General features: G+C 40.6%; 1 protein-coding gene across 2 annotated transcripts in view; it reads right to left on the reverse strand.

Annotated features, from left to right (window-relative positions):
* The window catches only part of LOC126392820 (protein FAM126B-like), a 56,789-nt gene that overhangs the window by 19,358 nt on the left and 18,117 nt on the right, over positions 1-19,314 (reverse strand). For both annotated transcript variants that reach the window (XM_050048480.1, XM_050048481.1), the window contains exons 2-6: positions 16,062-16,146; positions 9,931-10,008; positions 4,973-5,074; positions 3,329-3,508; positions 628-708 (exon numbers count right to left, since the gene is read on the reverse strand). In XM_050048480.1, coding sequence (XP_049904437.1) covers positions 628-708; positions 3,329-3,508; positions 4,973-5,074; positions 9,931-9,981 — 414 coding nt within the window. In that variant the 5' untranslated portion in view covers positions 9,982-10,008; positions 16,062-16,146. The remainder of the gene's footprint in view (positions 1-627; positions 709-3,328; positions 3,509-4,972; positions 5,075-9,930; positions 10,009-16,061; positions 16,147-19,314) is intronic.

Below are 19,314 nucleotides of genomic sequence, written 5' to 3' on the forward strand. Positions count from 1 at the left end.
TGTGCTCTTGGAAGATTTTTAGTAACAGCCCTGTGTGCGTACATTCGTGTTGACAGCTACCCATTTGCTGAATCTGTTCCATTGCACTAATCTGCATTTACCTCTCGATACACCAACTTTACCCCCTCCCTCAAGCGTTAAAACTTTTTTGCTGTATCTCCGAGAATTTATCAACTTATAGAGTTTCCACTTAAGTTCTTTTTATGTGCAAAACAGGTGGATGGAAACACACCTATAGAGAAGGGCGCCAAACATCGGACAACCTTTCCTCAAAGACTTTCACAGTGAAGCTTTTGGTTGCACGCACAAAAAGTGAGAGAACTACCTGTGTGAAAAGTCCCCCCCTTAGGTCCAGTGTCAGACACATACTGACACCTTAAAACACACAGATGGATCAGTGCTGGAGGTGAGGTTAATGAAAATTGACCTTCCGAAGCAGTGGACACTGAGGAGGTGTCATCTTCCAAATAGCCACTAAAATAGGTCTGTATAGCAGTCAGTTGGAAGGAGGCACAGGCAGAGAGAAACAGCAAGAGAGATAAAAAGAGAAAGACAGGAAAGGCAGGAAGAGTGAAAGTACAAAAAAAACTGTAAAACATTGATTGATAGTCCAGACAGGAGCCCCACCTCATGATATATCGATGGTTTGGACAGGGAGGGGATTGTGAAGGAGAGGAGCTTGCTGTTGCCGTCTTTGTCCACGATCTCCTGCAAAACAAATCAGACAGAGAAGCCGTGTCATTAAAGCAGCGGAGGATTGTTTTTAACAGTCTGGTGCTTGATGCTCATTTATACTGAGAGTCAGTAAATGCCTGATTTAAATTCAGAGTTCTAGCTCCATGATTTTACCCCTGTTTAGCCCTTCTCTGTGGACTGGGGAAAGCATTTAGCAGCACACGATACACATTTGCTGTACAGTCCAGTGTCCCTCACACTGTTTAGCTGTTGTACGACCGTTCTGCTGGTACATGTTATTGACTCTGACAGATTAAATGTCACTGCCAGCACCCTCGCCACTCAATTCCAATTTCACACTGCGATACATAACACAAAGATGAATGCGTCCCTGAAAATGCCTGATTATCTCGAACCAGTTGCAACCACAGTCGAAACGATAATGAAGTACATTCACGGGGACGTCGAGTTGAGCATTCTTCATTCGGCAGAAAGCACTTGTTATTCCTACTTGGCTCTGTAAACCAATTACGTGCAGCTGAGGAGGATTCAAGTTTGTGTAAAAGTTATCAAAGCAATTGTTCTTTACGGCATGTGAGCATTGCAGGCACCGTTAACTGATTCAGAGACAGAAATAATGGTGGTTTCTTCTAGCGTATAACGCACCTGAGTTTTATCTGAATCATATATGGCAGATGTGGCAGGTAGGTGGAGTATTCATATATCATTAAATATGGATAAATGTGCTTTTAAAACAATTGTTTTTTCACATGAAGTCATCAAAATGGTCAGATTTCGATTGAAAGTCAATGAATGCAAAGAAAACAACAAACACCAGTTTACCCATCCCTTGTCCAAGCATCCATAATATAGGTTTTGGAATGTGGTATGAAAAGGGCTTTATCCCTTTCATCTCCCTTTCTCCCTGTCGGTTCAGGCCTTGTCATCAATGGCTAGCGGTATATCTCTGAATATCTGAAGGGACTGTCTAGAGCAAAGCTGTTTTTCAGAGCTCTGTTGTCAATGGCCATAGGAGAGAGGTCTATGAGCATGTACAGCGTTGTGTGTGTGTGTGGAATGGTATAGACACAGAGGAATAAATTATGCATGGATATACCTTTAGCCGTGGTGGCTGACATGGAGCTCTTTCTATTGATATCTCGAGCTCTTAGCCCATTTCCCCAAGGGTGTTTCCTGGTGATGCAATCTATCCTGGGTCTATCCATTAACCAGGGCATTCCCTGCAGATCATCTTTCGTGTCAACAGATGTACAGCCTCACTAATGTTCCACCTGTATTAGGTCTTAAAGATAAGCGATGATTTGCATATCAACATTTAGAGAGCCATTCATAGCTATCTTCGCGGTTGTAGAAGCAAATGTTATGAGATGTTTCGCAAAAAAGTACAGCTTTTTCATCTAAAAATCTTATCTACTTACATTAATCCACATCAATCAATCAATCAATCAATTTTATTTATAAAGCCCAAGATCACAAATCACAATTTGCTTCACAGGGCTTTACAGCATACGACATCCCTCTGTCCTTAGGACCCTCGCAGCAGATAAGGAAAAACTCCCTTTAACGGGAAAAAAAAACGGTGGAAACCTCAGGAAGAGCAACTGAGGAGGGATCCCTCTTCCAGGACGGACAATAGATGTCGTACAGAACAGATCAACATAATACATTAACAGTAATCCGTATGACACAATGAGACAGAAGGGGAGACAGAGAGATCCACATGAACCAGTACAAAAATTGTGTAAACTGTTATGCATCCTTAAAGTCTGATAGTAAGGTCTTTGTCAGCTGACAATGATGTGGCAACATATCAGTCACATTATACTGGTCTAGCCCACTATTGCATTATGTTCTCTAAGAGTTAAGTTCAACTGCAGGAATTTGGACACAGCAGCCATCCCTGCTGGCCATGTATGATCACAATGATGATGATAACGGTGTGGGTCCCTGTCAGGGTCAGTTACAGGCAAACATCCCTCAAGCTGTAGGGATTTCTCTAAAGGACACTTCACCTAGATGATCTTTGACATCTGCACACACAGTCCATGTAAAGGAGAATTACCCATCAGGATAATTGGAACTAAGGATGGAACAATGTACGCAATGTACGTGAATATCATATCCAGCAGCACCCAGAGAGACTGCTGGGCAACCAACAACAAAAGAGACTCTGCAAAAACAGGCAGCAAAAGATATGGAGCCATTTTAAATAGTCGAAAAACCTGGCTTTTCATGATTGTTTGATTGGTTTTCACTGAAAAGTATGATCACTAAAAGAAGATGTATCCTCTCTGTGATGCAATAGAAGTATTTGTTTCTCAACAAAATGCAAGGTAAAGGGATTCCAGTATGTTCAAGCACCATTTTAAGAGTTTTAAGCGTGAACCGCAATTATTTTGGCCAGGATAATCGTGCCTAGTTGGAACAATTTACATTTTCTTATTCTTTACTGATCTTTTGCTCTGTTATAGCAGTGATATTTTTCTGCAGCCACTTTGCAGTTGCTATTTTGCATCCCTCTTATATAGGTACTTCGAACTAGGGATGCAAAATGGCTCACAAGCAAAGCAAGTATGTATACATTGTACAAAGTCCTGCCTTTAACCCCTCATACCCCTGTGGAGACACCCACCAGGTTATAGATGCCCAGGAGGAGGGCCTCGATGCACCCATTGCTCTGGCGATCCCTGCTCGCTGTGACGCGCAGGTATACCCACACCAGCTCGGGCAGGAACTGCAGGGTGAAACGGCGCAGGCGGTCTTCAGAGCTCCGGTACAGCTCGAACAGTTGGTGGCACACAGGCTCCAGCAGCTGGATAGGAAGGGGGCGGGGCATAAGTCAATGCAAATAAGTACAGGTCTGAGACAAGAGTGGAAATACAACATTAATCAAATTAATATGACTGTGTGTCTGTGGCAATAGGAAAACCCGCTCGCTCAAAGCATGAATGTCGTCCTGACTTGGTGGAATGGACAGATGGAGGGAACGTTTTGCTGCCGCTTAATAGTGGGAGGTGTGTAGGAGCAAAGGGGATAAATCACTACAATGGAAGTCTGGTCAGATGTACTCTCAGGGGAGCAAGCTGAGCCAATGTGTTTATACTGTCCATGGGTCAGTGAAGTGAGTGCCCACACAACGCTACTGTGTGTGTTGGACTGTGGCTGACCCTGAAATAAGCGGCAACTCATTAATGAACTTGGCAAGACATCTGGCCCTCCATGTCATCAGCACAAAAACACCCAAACACGCAACAGTCACACACACACACACACACACACACACACACACACACACACACACACACACACACACACACACACACACACACACAAACTCTCTCTCCTGGATCACTTGTCCGACCATTAATGGGATTGTGCAGCCAGATTGACAACACTAATGGAATTTAGATCCCTGGTTGCTTGACACCCAAATTCGACCATGAAAGAGCAGGGGGAAAATGGGGGAAGAGAATTGGAGGCACCAACTGTATCATTAGAGTGAAATTAAAGTCCTGTCTCGTTGAGTGCCTCAGGCCTTTGCTCAAAAATTGTGTCATTGGGTCCTTACAGAGAAAATACAGGTTTGGCCCATATATGCCCGTATAAGAGACATTATAGATAGTTTGGACTTTCTGAAGTAGGGTTGTATGAGGTACCTACCCATAGTCTGTGTATTACCTACACTGGATGGTGGTCAGCAAGCCCCCAGTTTGGAGAAGCAGGCAGGAGCACAGCGACAAAAGCTTAGCAATATACTACTGTGGATACTCCTGCCTGTTCTGCACACTGAGGTTGTGCCAACCACCATGTACTGTAGGTAATACACTGATTATGGATAAGTACCTCATATAACTCCACTTCAAAAAAAAAATCCAAACTGTCCCTTCAAAAGAACAGTGAGGTGCTTGTGTGTTGCAGCACACATAAATTATCTGTGTTTGAATCTTTGACTATGCAGGTATCCTCTCCAGTGTGGGCAGCAGATGCTCCAGTCTATCACAGTGCTGTGTGTGCCTGTGCTTGTGTGTGTGTGGGGGGAACACACTGTGTGCCCCCACACAGGTGACGTGGCTGGCATTGCCCGTCCATCATACTCTCCCAGAGTACAGTGTGCTTGTCTTTCAGTGTGCATGTGTAGCCTGCAGACACAGCTGTGTGTCACTTTCTTGCTCGCTGCCAACGGAGACTACATCATATGAGTCACAAGCAGCACGGAGCTAAAAACGGCCATACTTGGGACTCTGTGAGTGTGTGTGTGCCCCCTGCGCCCTCTCACCTCATTGTTGGGGTCCTGGATGACTCTGTAGAGAGCTGGCACCAGAGACTTCTTTAGATGAAGGCTGCCGGCGTAGCTGGGGATGTGGGTTTCTGGTAAGGACTGCAGTGAGGAGACAGAGAGAGAACAGTTTGCTGAGCAACTGCACACAGTTTTTTACATTTCTTCAGAACAGTGGTATGACACAGAAGGGCTATGCATCATTTTTTCCCTTGCGTCACCATTATTATGCATCAGAAACAGCATTTTCAAAATAGAATTAAACATTTTAGAAGTACAAATATCTACTGGGCTTTATTGTAGCTAGATATTGACATTTAGGTTTTCGAGATGGCCCTTTACAATTTAAAGCAATTGCACACAGAGGTGCCTGCCCAGACTTCTACCCATCACAGTGTGGAACCTCTACAAACTGCGATGACTTACACCTCCATCATCACTTTGTTGCATCTGTTGGGGCAGGACAACTTCCATTGTTATTATTTGTGGTGTCCAAAATCACTCTCATGTTCACTCATTAACGTCCCCATATACAATAAAGTTTAGTCAATAGGGAGCAGTAAATTGAGATTTTGGACACTTTCTGTACTAATCATCCTCATTTTGAGCCAATACTGACAAATGTAGGGCTGCGCAAACGTAATTTTGGATCTCTAAAATCCAACGATATTACATTGTGAGATTGTTGACGGAAAGAAAAGTACATGCTGTCGACCCTAGAGATCGACCGATCCACAATTTTTCAGTTCTGATTCAATTTTGATACCTGGATTTGAATATGTGCCAATACTAGCTCTCTTTTCCCATAAAATTTGCATTGCTTCACAATTTTGCATTAAATTCAAATATATTCCAAAGCAATTTATTCAAACTGTAGGTTAAGTGGGCTTCACATCTAAAACAAGTGTAGAAGTGCAAATTGCTTTGGCAATACCTTTAATACCTTAAAAGAGAATTACAGAACTGGAGTCGTACTCTCCTCGACCCAATGTGTTTTGAGCTTGGAGCTGTCACTCGGCCTCCATGCTAAGGACGCCAGCATAGCTAACTAGTTTCTTGGCAGTTGTCCCAACACGGCCTAGGGGACATTCTCCACGCACATTTAAACTGGGATTGGAAAAAGAAACATAGGCCATTGATCATTTGAGTTGGGTGTGGCGTCATGAAGGTTGTTCAGACAGTAAGCATCGCTCCACCTGCATACCAGCGTGGGATTGTGGGGACTAGAGGGGCAGACAAATTCTCTGCAAGTAAATGCCAGGCACCTTAGGCATAGTAACCAACATCAGACTATGAAATCTGGATCAGTACGTGGATTGATGATGCCAGTTTGATATCAAATTAGTGAATTACGTCAGTATCATAACCAGACACTGAATCGAATCGGTCTCATCTGCAGTGGACGCTACATTTTTTTTGTGGACATTTTTTCAAACTTTAACCTGATGAAAGGTCTAGTCAGCCAGAGTGGCTGAAAACACTTGTGTGTGGGTGTTCAACCATCATTCAGAAATGAATGCATCATAGTAGACAGAGGTGGATATACAGATGTCTCTAGCAGCAGCTGCCCAAATACACCATCTTTTTGGTCTATTGGAAACCTTATGCTATGTCATTTGTAACCACTCTTTCCACCTATATGTAGGACCCACACCCGAATGGCACAAATTCACACCCATAGGTCTTTTTCACAGCAAATCAAAGGTGTTCCTGATGAAATTACCGATGGCTCGGTTCTTTTCAAGTGTCCCAGTTAGCCAGCATGCACAATACCGGGAGTCTGAAACTGAGGCAGCTAAATGAGATTCAGCCATCATTAATTGAATTATTCACACCGTCCCACCAAAACGTTTTGATGAAAAATGCCTATTCTCTAAGGATGTGTTAAAAAGCATTCTGGGAAATGTGGAGAAATCAGTGACTGGGGAATTCAGTGAGGAAGGTTAAGTGAAAGTGGATTACATTCATAAAAGGGGAATCACAAAATGTCTCTGAAGGAAATGAACGTCAGAGAGTGCTGATATCTGACAGGCTCAGAATATCCTGCGGTGGAATTCTTTAAATGGTCAAGACTGTGTGTTTGTCTGCAGATGACAGGAGGCAGAGATATCGTCTCTGCCTGGCCTAAGTATGGTCATTTTGAGGACGGAACACAATGTGCCCGGTCTGCACCAACTCACACAATGAGTCATACCAGTCCCTCACTATTCATCATCATACTCCCTCTTTTTCTCGATTTCACAATTCTGTGCTCTTCTCTGCACTACGCATTAATTCCTTATTTTTATGGCTCATGCTTGCACTCCCTAGATCTCATACAATTTCAAATACTTAAAGTACAGTGGATTTCAGGACGTCGCAGATTTAAGAGGCTCAGGTCAGCTTTCATTGGTCTGACCATTTGTGTTATTGTGTTTATCCAGGTGAGGCCATGTAAGGTTCTAGTTTCCAATGTCCACGTTTCAGAAACAAAGAGTCTTGAAGCAGCCACATTTCCAATATTGCTACACTGAAGGTTAGGTATGTTTCAGTCAGGTCGCTGAAATTCCCCATGTTTAAATAAACATCCTCATACCCAACTGCAATGGGTGCACAGTTGAAGCTAACATGTAGTTCCTATAAAGCATTAAACAAGAGTAGGCTCTTAATACAGTACGTCAGAATTAAGAACTGAAAAGCTTCTGCGCTGTGTAATAAGTACATCCTAATAGAATAATTTTAACAGGAAGTTTGAAGTTTGAAGTTTGAAGTTTATTTCGTTCATGAATGTGTTCCAATAACAAAACCTTTTTTTTTAATATCTTCATATCCATATAGTTTACACAGCCATGACGAAAGGGAGGCAGAATGAAGAAAATCTTGTATTTTCTGCCCCCTTTACAAAACATTACTCGGATACTTATCAACACCTTATGTTTGCGCATGAGAATAATAAGTAAAAGAAACAAAAATAGAAACCAAACCAAAACATCCATTCCTAATATCTTAATCTGAAACAAATTTTAAAGCAAAAGCAAACCATAATCATCGTCGTCATCATCATCATCATCACCACCACCATCATCAAGTTTTAAAGCAAAAGCAATCCATAATCATCGCCATCATCAAGTAATGATACTCACTCATATCATAGCCGAACATCCAAAGAGAGATAATAGTAAGATAAAACAATACTAAACAAAGATCCATAGCTACACAACTAAACAACAGAAGTAACCAAGTGCAACATGCCTTAGTGTATTTCAAGTTATCATTGTGGCTATAAAGTTGATAAGAAATGTCAAATTTTAAAGAAACATAAATACTAATAAAACGAGCTGAGGCAACACCTGTTTATCAAACTTAAATGTCAGGTTAGGGGGATGACTCCCATCTACAGCAACAAGACAAAACAATAACAACAACAAAACAAGACAATAATAGAAAAAGATCCTGATTTTTCTCTTTCTATGAATGCTCATACAACTTCATCGTTTTCTCTTTAAATACTTTTTTTAACTGAAATATGTTTTTACATTGCTTTAACTCATTCTGTAGAGAGTTCCAGAGTTTCACTCCCACCACTGAAGTACACATTTGTTTTAAGGTTGTCCTTGCAAATTGATGCCTAAAATGCCCTTTCCTTCTTCCTTCATTCTCTATAAGGGTAAACATTTTTTGTAGATTTGTTGGTAGTACTTTATTTTTTGCCTTGAACATAACCACTAGTGTCTGTAATTCAACAAGTTCATTAAATTTCAAGAGTTTAGAGTTAAAAAATAAGATATTTGTGTGCTCTCTATAACCTGTTTTATGTATGATTCTGATGGCTCTTTTCTGTAGGAGATATAATGACCTTGTGTTGCTTTGGTATGTGTTTCCCCACACCTCCACACAGTAGTTGATGTAGGGTAACACAAGTGCACAATACAAAGTTCTCAATGTCTTATACTCTAACACATGTTTTACCTTATTTAATACAAAAATACTCTTGGACATCTTTTTTTGTATGTGTGAGATATGCAATTTCCAAGTCAACCCTTCATCTAGGAGCACACCCAAGAACCTAATTTCCTTAACTCTTTCAATGCTTGTTCCTGCTATTGAAATCTTAGCACACCTGACAAATTAACTGCTGATGCAATCATCTTTCGGATTCAGAGGATGACTGTGATTTAAAAGTCCTGCACTGGGTTTGGGTGATTAATTAAAGCATATTTTTGTGAGTTGGGCGATGCAGATTGGATATCATAAAAAGTCGGCTGGGTGCGGGTGGCCTATTAAAGAAAACCCAACTCACGCATTACTATTAGGAGGAAAAGTAGGGAAAACCTGTGTGAGAATGGACTGTGAATGGGCTCAAATGTGCCAAAAATAAATATAGTAACTAAAATCCAACATACGTACATATAGAAATTATATCGCCCTGACCCTATTTCATTGAAAGTACAAGTGATGTTGAGCGCAGCTGACCTTAAATCTATATTACAACTGACAAATTAGCTTTAAATGATCCATACAGACATAACAAGCTTTCCACACTTTATACGCATGCAGGTAAAAAACAGCTTCGGTGAAAGCATGATGATGCTGATAAAAGTAAGACAAGTCTCACAGTTTAAATCAAAGTGTATCCGTTCTGTAAAATGGAAGACCAAAGAAATGCGTCAGGTAAAGTTTGTGTTGATCCTGAACTGGATTAGTTCAGCTCACACTGCTGAAAGCAGAGCTGACCCTGAGTCTTAACCGTCCTAAATGCCCACAGTTCATGGCTGCATTCACCAAAGTTAATTACAATTTACCAAGGACTCAAGTGTTAAAGGTGACATGCACAAACCTGCACACACAACACTTCCTTTCATCGCAGTTACACCCACAGCTTGTGGTTTCGCTGAAGAAAAAAAAAAAAGATGACCTCCAGGAGAACATTTCACTGACATGAGTCATGATGGAGCACAGAGGAGAGGAGGGCCTTTTACCTTGAATTCTGAGAGCCATTCTTCGACAACTCCGCGCTCTGAACCCAGCATCTTCCTCAGAGACCCCCCCTTGGCTGCCTGGGGGACGGAGAAACACAGATGACAGGGGGGAGAGAGGGGATATGGGGATATAGTGATAGATAAGGAGAAAAGAGATTGTGAGGAAGGAGGAGGAGAGATGGGTGGGGACAGAGTAGAGGAGAAGCAAAGAAAACAGTTAGAGGAAGACAATAAGTGAGTACAGTGAGTACAGACCATGTGCTTGCAACAACATGACGACGGGAAATATGAATCGTGCTGCTTGTGATTGGTTGGGCAGGTCTATGGGCGGGTACTGCACATATTTACGGTATTTTATTATCTATTTCATTATTAGGGTATTTTTTCTCTGTTTAAGAAAGAACATTATCTGAAAAACAGCAACACTGGCTAGAGTGGGGCTTTAAAGTCTTGCAAGTTAAAACTTAAATAAAAAACATATCCTGCAGCCGACAACACTAATAAGTTATCTTAAAGACTATGGTGGAGAGTGGAAATGATAAGAAATGGGATACAACATGTAAAAATGCCTCTGAGTGTGGAAGATATGATGCTGACCACACTGTTACATAAGGAGCCACCTAAGTGACCTCGCCTGTCACCGTGGATAAGCAATGACATGACCATGAAGCACTATGGGCAGTCATACGGGCTTTCCCTTGACTGTTCAGATCTGAAGTGGCCAAGCTTGAGTCTTTTTTGGTCCTTGGCTCGAGTGCATTCTTATGAAATCTTGTGAAACAGACACAAAACCTCACAGGGCAGCTAAACTCTGATCTAAATAGCAATGATGTTAAAAACAAAGCCTTAAAAAACACCCATAAAAACCCTTTTTTTTAATTAAAACAGGAAGCTAGAGAACTGAACTTCCTCTGTGTTTATACACTTTTATATTCACAGCACATCAAGAGAGATGAGATAACAAAAGACAGTTAGTCCCGAGTCTCTTCATACATATTCTGATCAGGAGCTACAGGCACAGTGCTGGTCTCCTTCTCTGTATCCAGCTGCTAAAATTAACTTCAGCAAACTGCCCAAAATAAAAAGCCATTTCTCCTTCAGACTTCATCCCATGGAAAATACATTCTCATTAATTATCCCATAAAAAGGCTAGCTATGACGAGTGTGTGTGAGTGTGTGTGTGTGTGTGTGTGTGTGTGTGAATCAGTGGAGTGTGAGGCGGAGCAGTCACAGATTCCAGTGACAGTTTGGATACAGACTGTAGGCGACATTGCAAGAGACACAGTGTGCCAAGCTGTCAGAATGACAGACATAAACGATGCTTATGTAATTTCAGAGCGAGGGTAAAGCTTACCATAAATGCTGAAATCCTTTCACACAATTTGACAACCTTTACTTATGACTGACATGATTGAGCTACCATTGTTAGCCTTAAAGAAAGCCAAGGGAACACAATACATGTGACAACAACCTGAAATAAACTAGAAAAAAAATACATTTTTTAAATAAAATCCACTGTGTAAAATCTATAATCATCAGCGTAGAGTGGATGGCAAAGTCAATAAGACATTAAAGGAAGAAAAGAGTCTTCCGTGGCACAGCAACTTAAACTACACACAACTGGCACTATATTGCCGATACAGATCCCTCACTCTAACCTCAATATGAAACCACAATGCAGTGACTGAGTCATACAGTCACACTGGAGCCATTCTGAAAACACAAGCTTACAGTTCACATGACATGCATCCTCATTCATGCTCCATGTCTTATCTTATGATTAAGGACAGATTGAAGCTTGTGTCATCGGTGACCTTCCTATTTCAAGGACATGGTGCTACTATAAAAAACAGAAAAGATTGTTAGATGCATTGTGATTCTCTCTTGAAAAACGATTGGAAATTTAAATACCAATTCTCCTGTTCTGCCCTCTTAGTTACTGTTGTTAGGTCGACAAGCATGGCAAAAGAGGTGAGGGGGACCAACATTTGGAGTGGCCCATTTTAGCAGAAATGGACTTTGAAGCTCTTTTTGGGATGTCTGTCTCTACATTATTATGAATCACACCTCTGCTAGCGAACATACTCCTACCAGAACTTTCAAAAGAATCTTTATTGACGATTATCAATAGCAAGAACAGTTCGCAGGAACTGACAGACCATTTTAAAGTCTTTTTTTACACATGCAGTGCGAGCACACAGGTCGAGGCTTGACGGTTGAGCTTGGGCTTTACATTGCAGGTGATTTACTCATACAGCAGGAGGTAGAATTACAACTTCTGAAACAGGCTCAAATCATACAGTGTACGCCCAGCTTTAAAGTGTATTTCTCAGACAGGAGTTTCTTGCTGCCATCGACTGTGCTCAGCCGTGATGGCCCTTCAGCCGTTGCCCTCAGGAAAACTGTGGCTCATAAGCTTGTTGTGGTTTCCAATTGATGGGATTAGGGATTAGGACTAACTTAATATATTCTCATTTCAAAGTGGGAAGATCCCACTTAACGTTTCACGCGACAGCCTCTGCTGGCTGATTGGAAGGTGTTCTGCTGCAGCCAGCACACATGCTTCGAGACAGTTCCCTCAGTCTTAGCTTTTTATCAAATACTGTGGATGTGACGGCGATGCTCAGATATCATCAATGAATGGACTATAGTATAGATCACAAACATGCTGATATAGCAGTGTGCTATGGAATTTAATCAAGATAATTTGTGTTAATGTTGGTGATTGCACTGATGCAACAGTCTAGACAAAAGAAAACAAGACACTCTACTTAAGTGCTTGGTAATGATTTAATTAAAGCTTACATCTTCAAATTGTTATTTTAAGCACTGATTACAATGTAAGATCTGACCACTTCACTCCTCTCCCTTTGACACCAACATGTGTTCCCACAGCGTGCGACATGTGACAGAGGAGTGTTGTAAATAAACTCATTGCTGCTGTATCTGGGTCAGCGTCCTTGGGTTAACTTTCTGACACATACAGAACCGAATAAAGTCAGATCACAAAGATTAAGCCGTTATTCGGAGTGTCCAGACGTATGAATCTGTTCAAATTCAAGAGGGAAAAAGCTGTGTGGGTACAAAATTGGGAATATGCATACACAGACTCTGTCAGATTTAGCGAGCCCTTCTTATAAGATGTTCACGCGCTGTTCCTTTTTGTAAGTCCCAAACAGTTTAAAACTGTGTGCACAGTTCTTAATGCTCACTCCCACAGTAAGCCATGTTGACACACCCCTGTTTAATCTTATTTGGTACACCCAAATCATTACAGGCCAGGAAATGTGCAAAAGCTCCGAGGCTTCTCTGGATTTACATTTCTAATTCTCTATGTTTCTCACAGTTTTGTACTGCAAGACAAGATATGTAAACTTATTTTTGCAGGCAAAAAAAGTATGGTGGTAAATGGTGCGACTAAAAAAAAAAAAAAAAAAAAAAGCTACAATCAAGACCTGAAAAGGAAAAAAAACACAAATCTAATTCTTTGATATTACATCACACTAACTGAATTAACAGCTGTTCACATCCCAGCTGCTATCATGTCAGCATTGTTTTGGGGCAGAAATGGTTATGGTTTTTTTTTTTTAAAAACTTCACAACACATCCACTTCATTCAGAAGCATTTTTCTTTATCTTGGACCACCTACTGTAGCCTCCAACAGTTTAAAGGCACTTCAGTATTTCAAACCCGTATTTAGAGGTTACCGACTTAAACAAATCCAACATAAAACGACGCACGGCTCTCTGAACGGTGCAGATAAGCCTGAAAATGTTACAAAACAGGCTTAGGGGAGCAAAATATCCGATTTGCTGTGGGGCTAGAGGAGACAGAGATCATGTTCGCTGCTCAGAGCAGATGACAATCTGAACGAGTCAAATCTTTTTGTGTGAGCGTGCTCCTTAAATCTGAGTGTGTGAACTGAAAGGCTCCATTTAGTCAGCTTGTTCAGCTCTTCATGAAAGGCTGACTCATTCATTTCCTCTGGCTTGTCAAACTGTCAAAGACTCACTGAAGTGAAATTCTCCATCGGCGGGGCAGGCTTATCAGTTACCATGGGAACTGTAGTCAAATGACTTTGAGGCAATGGCAAATATTCACCAAAAAGAAACGTCCTTTTGTATAAGCAGCTTGGATCATACTGCCGTCATGATGTACTATATATAAAACAAGGGGCTGCTTTAAGTGGAGAGTTAAAGATGAGCTGATAGTCTTACCATGACTAAAATCTGAGAATATGAGATGTGAAACATGAAGAGATGTTAATTTTTGTTGCTGTTTTGTTGCAGCAGTACCATGATACTTAAATTGTAATAACTAATTGTTATAATTTCTTGCTTTTTTGGTTTAATTGCATAAACAAGACATATAAGAGTGAAAACATTAAAGACAAAGTATTTTTCTGCTGGAAAAGATGCAAATACTTTAGAAACTGGTGTTATATGACCAGAAAAAACACAGAGAAAGGGGCTGTGGCATTCCTTTTTGCTCAAAAGGTGGAAAACCTACAACTACCAGAATGCCCTGCACCGTTCCAGAGCAGTAAACGCATCAAATCATGAGTGATGTATTGTCCGTTTGACACAATGGTTGCCAGCTGGTAACAAACAATCTCTAATTACAGTCAAACAGTAAGCTAAATATGTTTCTGAAAACATTTTAGAAGACAAAAAGGCAACGCAGTAACAGAATCTTGCTTTAAATTTAATCAGAGCTGCTTAGTTTTACCGTTTGATCTCAGTTTTTGTCAGCATAATTTTTTATAATGCAGGAAACAGCATGGCCAGTTCCTATTCACGAATTCTCATATTACAGCCAAACAGTGCACTGAAAAAAATGTTTCTGAAGACATTTTAGGCAAGAAATAGGCAATACAGTAACATAATCTTGTTTCAGATTTGATCAGTGCTGCCTAGTTTTACGATTTGATTGGAGTTTGGTCTAAGTTTGAAAGAGAGCACCATTGAAATGCTTCCATGCTCTTTGTGTCCGTGGTGGCGGGCAATATGAAAATACTGAGGTACAATCTGCAGTTTGAGTAACAGCCCCAGAGCCGGACGACGCGAAACAAACAGGGAGATCTAGGTGCTGGTAAGATGGAGGGAAGTTTACCACAGCTCATTTACACATACTATGCACATTGTGATGAAACAAAGCTGGTTGAAAATTGGCAAAGTATCTGTTTAAACTTGAGGAAAACACATATGCTTTATCTCAAGGACAACAGCTGTGACTGACATTTGGGGGAAAAAAAAAAGAGAGATCAATGAGCTCATCAAGGGGAGGAATCTCATCAGCAACTCACATTTAAATCTCATTTGCAGTTTCTGGTATCATCAGTCACTTTCAAGAGAAACATTTAACATGATTGACAATGACAATATAACGCACTGAAATCACTTGTGTTCACCACAAGAAATGATTTTTATGGCAACAAGGCAGAAAATGAATTCAAGAACTTCCCGATTCAGGTGATCATGAATATCAATAGAGCGGCGAAGTCTCTCTATGTACAATAATCGAAAGCGAGAGACAAATCATTTTTTGATTCCATTTGAATTATGACATGAATTACACATACGATGTTTGTCAATTTAAAACATAATTTTGCAAGTCTTGGCTGTGTTCCATGTGTAAATGTTATGTTATCTTACCCTTTTTATCCATCTACTTTTTATCGGTCAGTTAGCAAAGAACGAGCAAGACCTGTTGCTCATGTGAGTGTCAGTCCCAGTAGAGAGAAAATGATGACGTAATTTCCGTGACTTGTGTAGTCTTTCTAGTTAAATATTTTTTACAGTTTTATACCTCAACAGTTTTACCACAAACAGTGACTTTCTTGACTTGCACAATTAGCTTTTAAATTTATAAAGATCACGTGTAATTTATGGCAATATAAAATAATCCTAGAGCACACTGAACAATTTCCAGCTTTTAATAGACTAACATTTCTACAAAAAAAAAGGTCAAAAAGAGGACAAAAAAAAATTACAATCGGTGTTAACTATGGTCCATATTTTTTGCATAATAAGGTCACACAGTGGTCCACTGGTAGGGGAGGGACTTTGCCTCTGAAATACAATATATGAGGCAGTTTGAGAGGCCTGTTTTTGATGCGCCCTGTGCTTACCTCAGTGTCCCAGAACTCAGATCTCCACTGGGAGAGGCAAATGGTTGTCCACAGTGTCACACATCTGTCAATCACTGAGGGTCACCTGCAACAACAAGAACATGATCAGATCTTCACTGAAAGAAATATAAGAATAGTCGTCATCAGTATTAAAAGGAAATAATTAAACTGGATTCATAACCTTAGATGGTTCAAGTCTTTCCTTGTCTTACACTGTAGTCAATTTAAAATCTTTTGGTTTTAGGCTGTTGGTCGGACAAAACAATATCTGATGGCATCACCTTGGGCTTCTAGAAATTGTGGCAGTCATTCTTTACAGTTTTCTTAATGAAGAGACAACCAGCGGATTAATCGATAATGAAAATAATCATTTGTTGCACCCCCATTGTTCTGGATCATTTGTTTCTAATGTGTTTGTTTTCATACTAGATTAAAAAGATTTAATCCTTTTAGGCTTTGTGAGGAATTTCAAATAAACCTCAAAGAGCGGAAAAGGGAAATTCTCTTGGCAGCACATAACACACATGACGGATAATCACTCAGACAATGTACAAAGCAGCTGACAACATGACGACTTGGAAACCAACGAATGGTTGCTACAACAGCACAGCCACTAAAAGATGCATATTTTCAACATTAAAGACATAACTGTGATGTAGGGAGGCCTTACTACATGCACATATAGTAAAAACAAACATCATGCATTTAGTTTCATAATAAAAGCTACGCATCTGTTTAACAAACACTTTGTTTTGAAGGTTATTTTGAGGCATGGCACAAGGAGTCAATTTCCAAGTTTCCTATCGTTGCGTAGCAACAGTCAGCTGGCCGACTTGTTGTCCTCCACGGCTAAAAATGCATCTAGAGGATCCACACCCATAGTATTTACTGTATTTGGCAGAAATGAATCAAGGCTTCAGAAAGACACTGTGGAGAGGCGGCTCTGCTCTGCTGCGTGCCCCTGAGAAGCAGACGGTGCCACATCACTGAGCACTCCATCTAATGTTAAGCATTTCCAACACAGCCTTGTGTTTATCTGAAGGACTCTTACATTAGCAATTCATCACAAAGACTCAAGGAAATTACCATGCAGAAGTCCCATCTGTCTAGAGTGATGTGTATAAAGAAGGTACTTATTTTCCTTTGCCAGATAAAGCGTCTGTATGACTCATCAAAGCTGAGGGTAACAGTGGCGCCAGGTCGAGTGAATACAGCAAAGGGAGGGATGAGGGATGATTAATACAACTCAAACATAAATACGTTACGTATTAGATGACTGAATTATGTAAGTTCAAGGTCTGACAGGAAAATATTTTGAATTCTTTAGGACAATAGACTACGATGAGTGCCCTTTAAATGTGATCGACCTAATCTGAGGTATCATCTCTGTCCTTTTTTAAAAAGATAGAAATTATCTGTAACAGCTCTGTAACAATGAAAAACAGAATAAGCAGGAGGCATCTCCAACCATAAAGTCTATATGAGAACCTTTCAGGGACTAACAGGCAAGTGAAAGAGACCAACATGGCAATAGATTGGTCTTTGAATCATTACAAAAGTCAACATTTTGTAGATTTTTCATTGGTCACACCTGTGCATCTTCGTCGGCCCTTTTTGGCCTTTGTCTGCTTTTTCGAGCTAATTCAGTTGTTGAATCGGCGCCGATGACGGGGAGCCCCTCTGGGAAGGAAATCACTGGGATTGGCAGTTCAGCTCAGTGCATGACAAGATAAACCGCAGTGAGGAAAGTAAACAAAAAACTAGCCAAACTAGTCAAGAGGGAGTGAGATCAAAACAAAGCTGTTACATGAAGTACTGTAAGATTATTCTTCAGCAGAAACATTTCATGATGGTTTCAGACGCACAGTAAAAATGCTTTATTCTTTCAATGTTGGATGGTATTGTTAATATGCTAACAGGCTAACCAACGTCAAGACGATCTTCCGAATTCCCTTTGAATAAAAGATGAATACAAAGTAAAGCTGTCTGCTGGTGTGGAGAGTTGTTTCCTCTCAAGCAAGTGCAAAACGTATGTGCTGGTTGGCTATCGGCTGTACTCTCTGCAGTGTGTTCATGCACAACTTTCTGGTGATCCAACAGTCAGCTACTGCCCCCGCTAATTCCTTGATGTCGTTTTGGTGTGTCTGGGCCTTAAGACGAGGATGTTGTAGGGTGTATGATTGGAGACACATTAAACATGCTACATGCTAATGCTCATTCGAAAGCATCACCCAGTTGTACCGATCACTGGGACGAGCAAAAAACAAACCGCAGCCGAACTCCTTATCTCCGCTAATTTTCATAAAAACATTACTAAAATTGATTAATCAATTATCACATTAGTTGGTGACGAATTTAATAGTTGACAACTCCTCTCAATTATTTGATTAATCATTGAAGCACTATCCATCATACAGATGCAACCCAAAAGCCACCGAATCAATATAAAACCACTGCAAGAATAAGACACATTAAACATATAGCTAAGGCTAACAGGAATAATGACAATTCTTTCCTTCCTTCAAAACAACGCATTATCAGCTGGAACTGTTTGTTGGTGCGAGTGATTCCTCCCCACTCTGCAACCTTCTCATCCCAATATTTGCATGTCTAGTAACTACAGTGCTCCCCAGCCAGCCATCACTGTTGGCTAAATATGTCATACACTTAATGAGGCCTGGAAAATGACAATAAGCGAACTTTCCTTCAAGAGCCGCTCTTCCTCTATGCAGGACCTGCTCATTGTCCTACGGTGGGGCTCACAAGGGAATAGGAGAGTGCCAACCCATCCTGTTTACGACACTTCAAACCCCAAATCACAATGACATTGTTAAACACGCTGCTTAACAGTGCACAAGGCTGAAACTAAGCCAACAAGTGTATTTTGTGTATTTAGCTTTAAAACGGAGCAGTTAAAACACAGTATGTTCCTATGTGAATTTGCAGTCAGGCAGATGGATGTCTGTACCAACTGTGAGTAAATCAACCTAGTAGATTATGAGCTATTTCACTGGATAAGTGACCTGCTGATGGCACTGGAGGAAAAGTTTGTGGATCACCATCAGAAGTCAGAATTTACACTGAACAAAAATATAAACGTAACACTTTTGTTTTTGCTCCCATTTTTCATGAGCTGAACTCAAAGATCTAAAACATTTTCTATACACACAAAAGACCATTTCCTCACAAATATTGTTCACAAATCTGTCTAAATCTGTGTTAGTGAGCACTTCTCCTTTGCCGAGATAATCCA

This window comes from Epinephelus moara, chromosome 7, assembly GCF_006386435.1.
Source record: "Epinephelus moara isolate mb chromosome 7, YSFRI_EMoa_1.0, whole genome shotgun sequence".
NCBI classification, from domain to species: Eukaryota; Metazoa; Chordata; class Actinopteri; order Perciformes; family Serranidae; genus Epinephelus; species Epinephelus moara.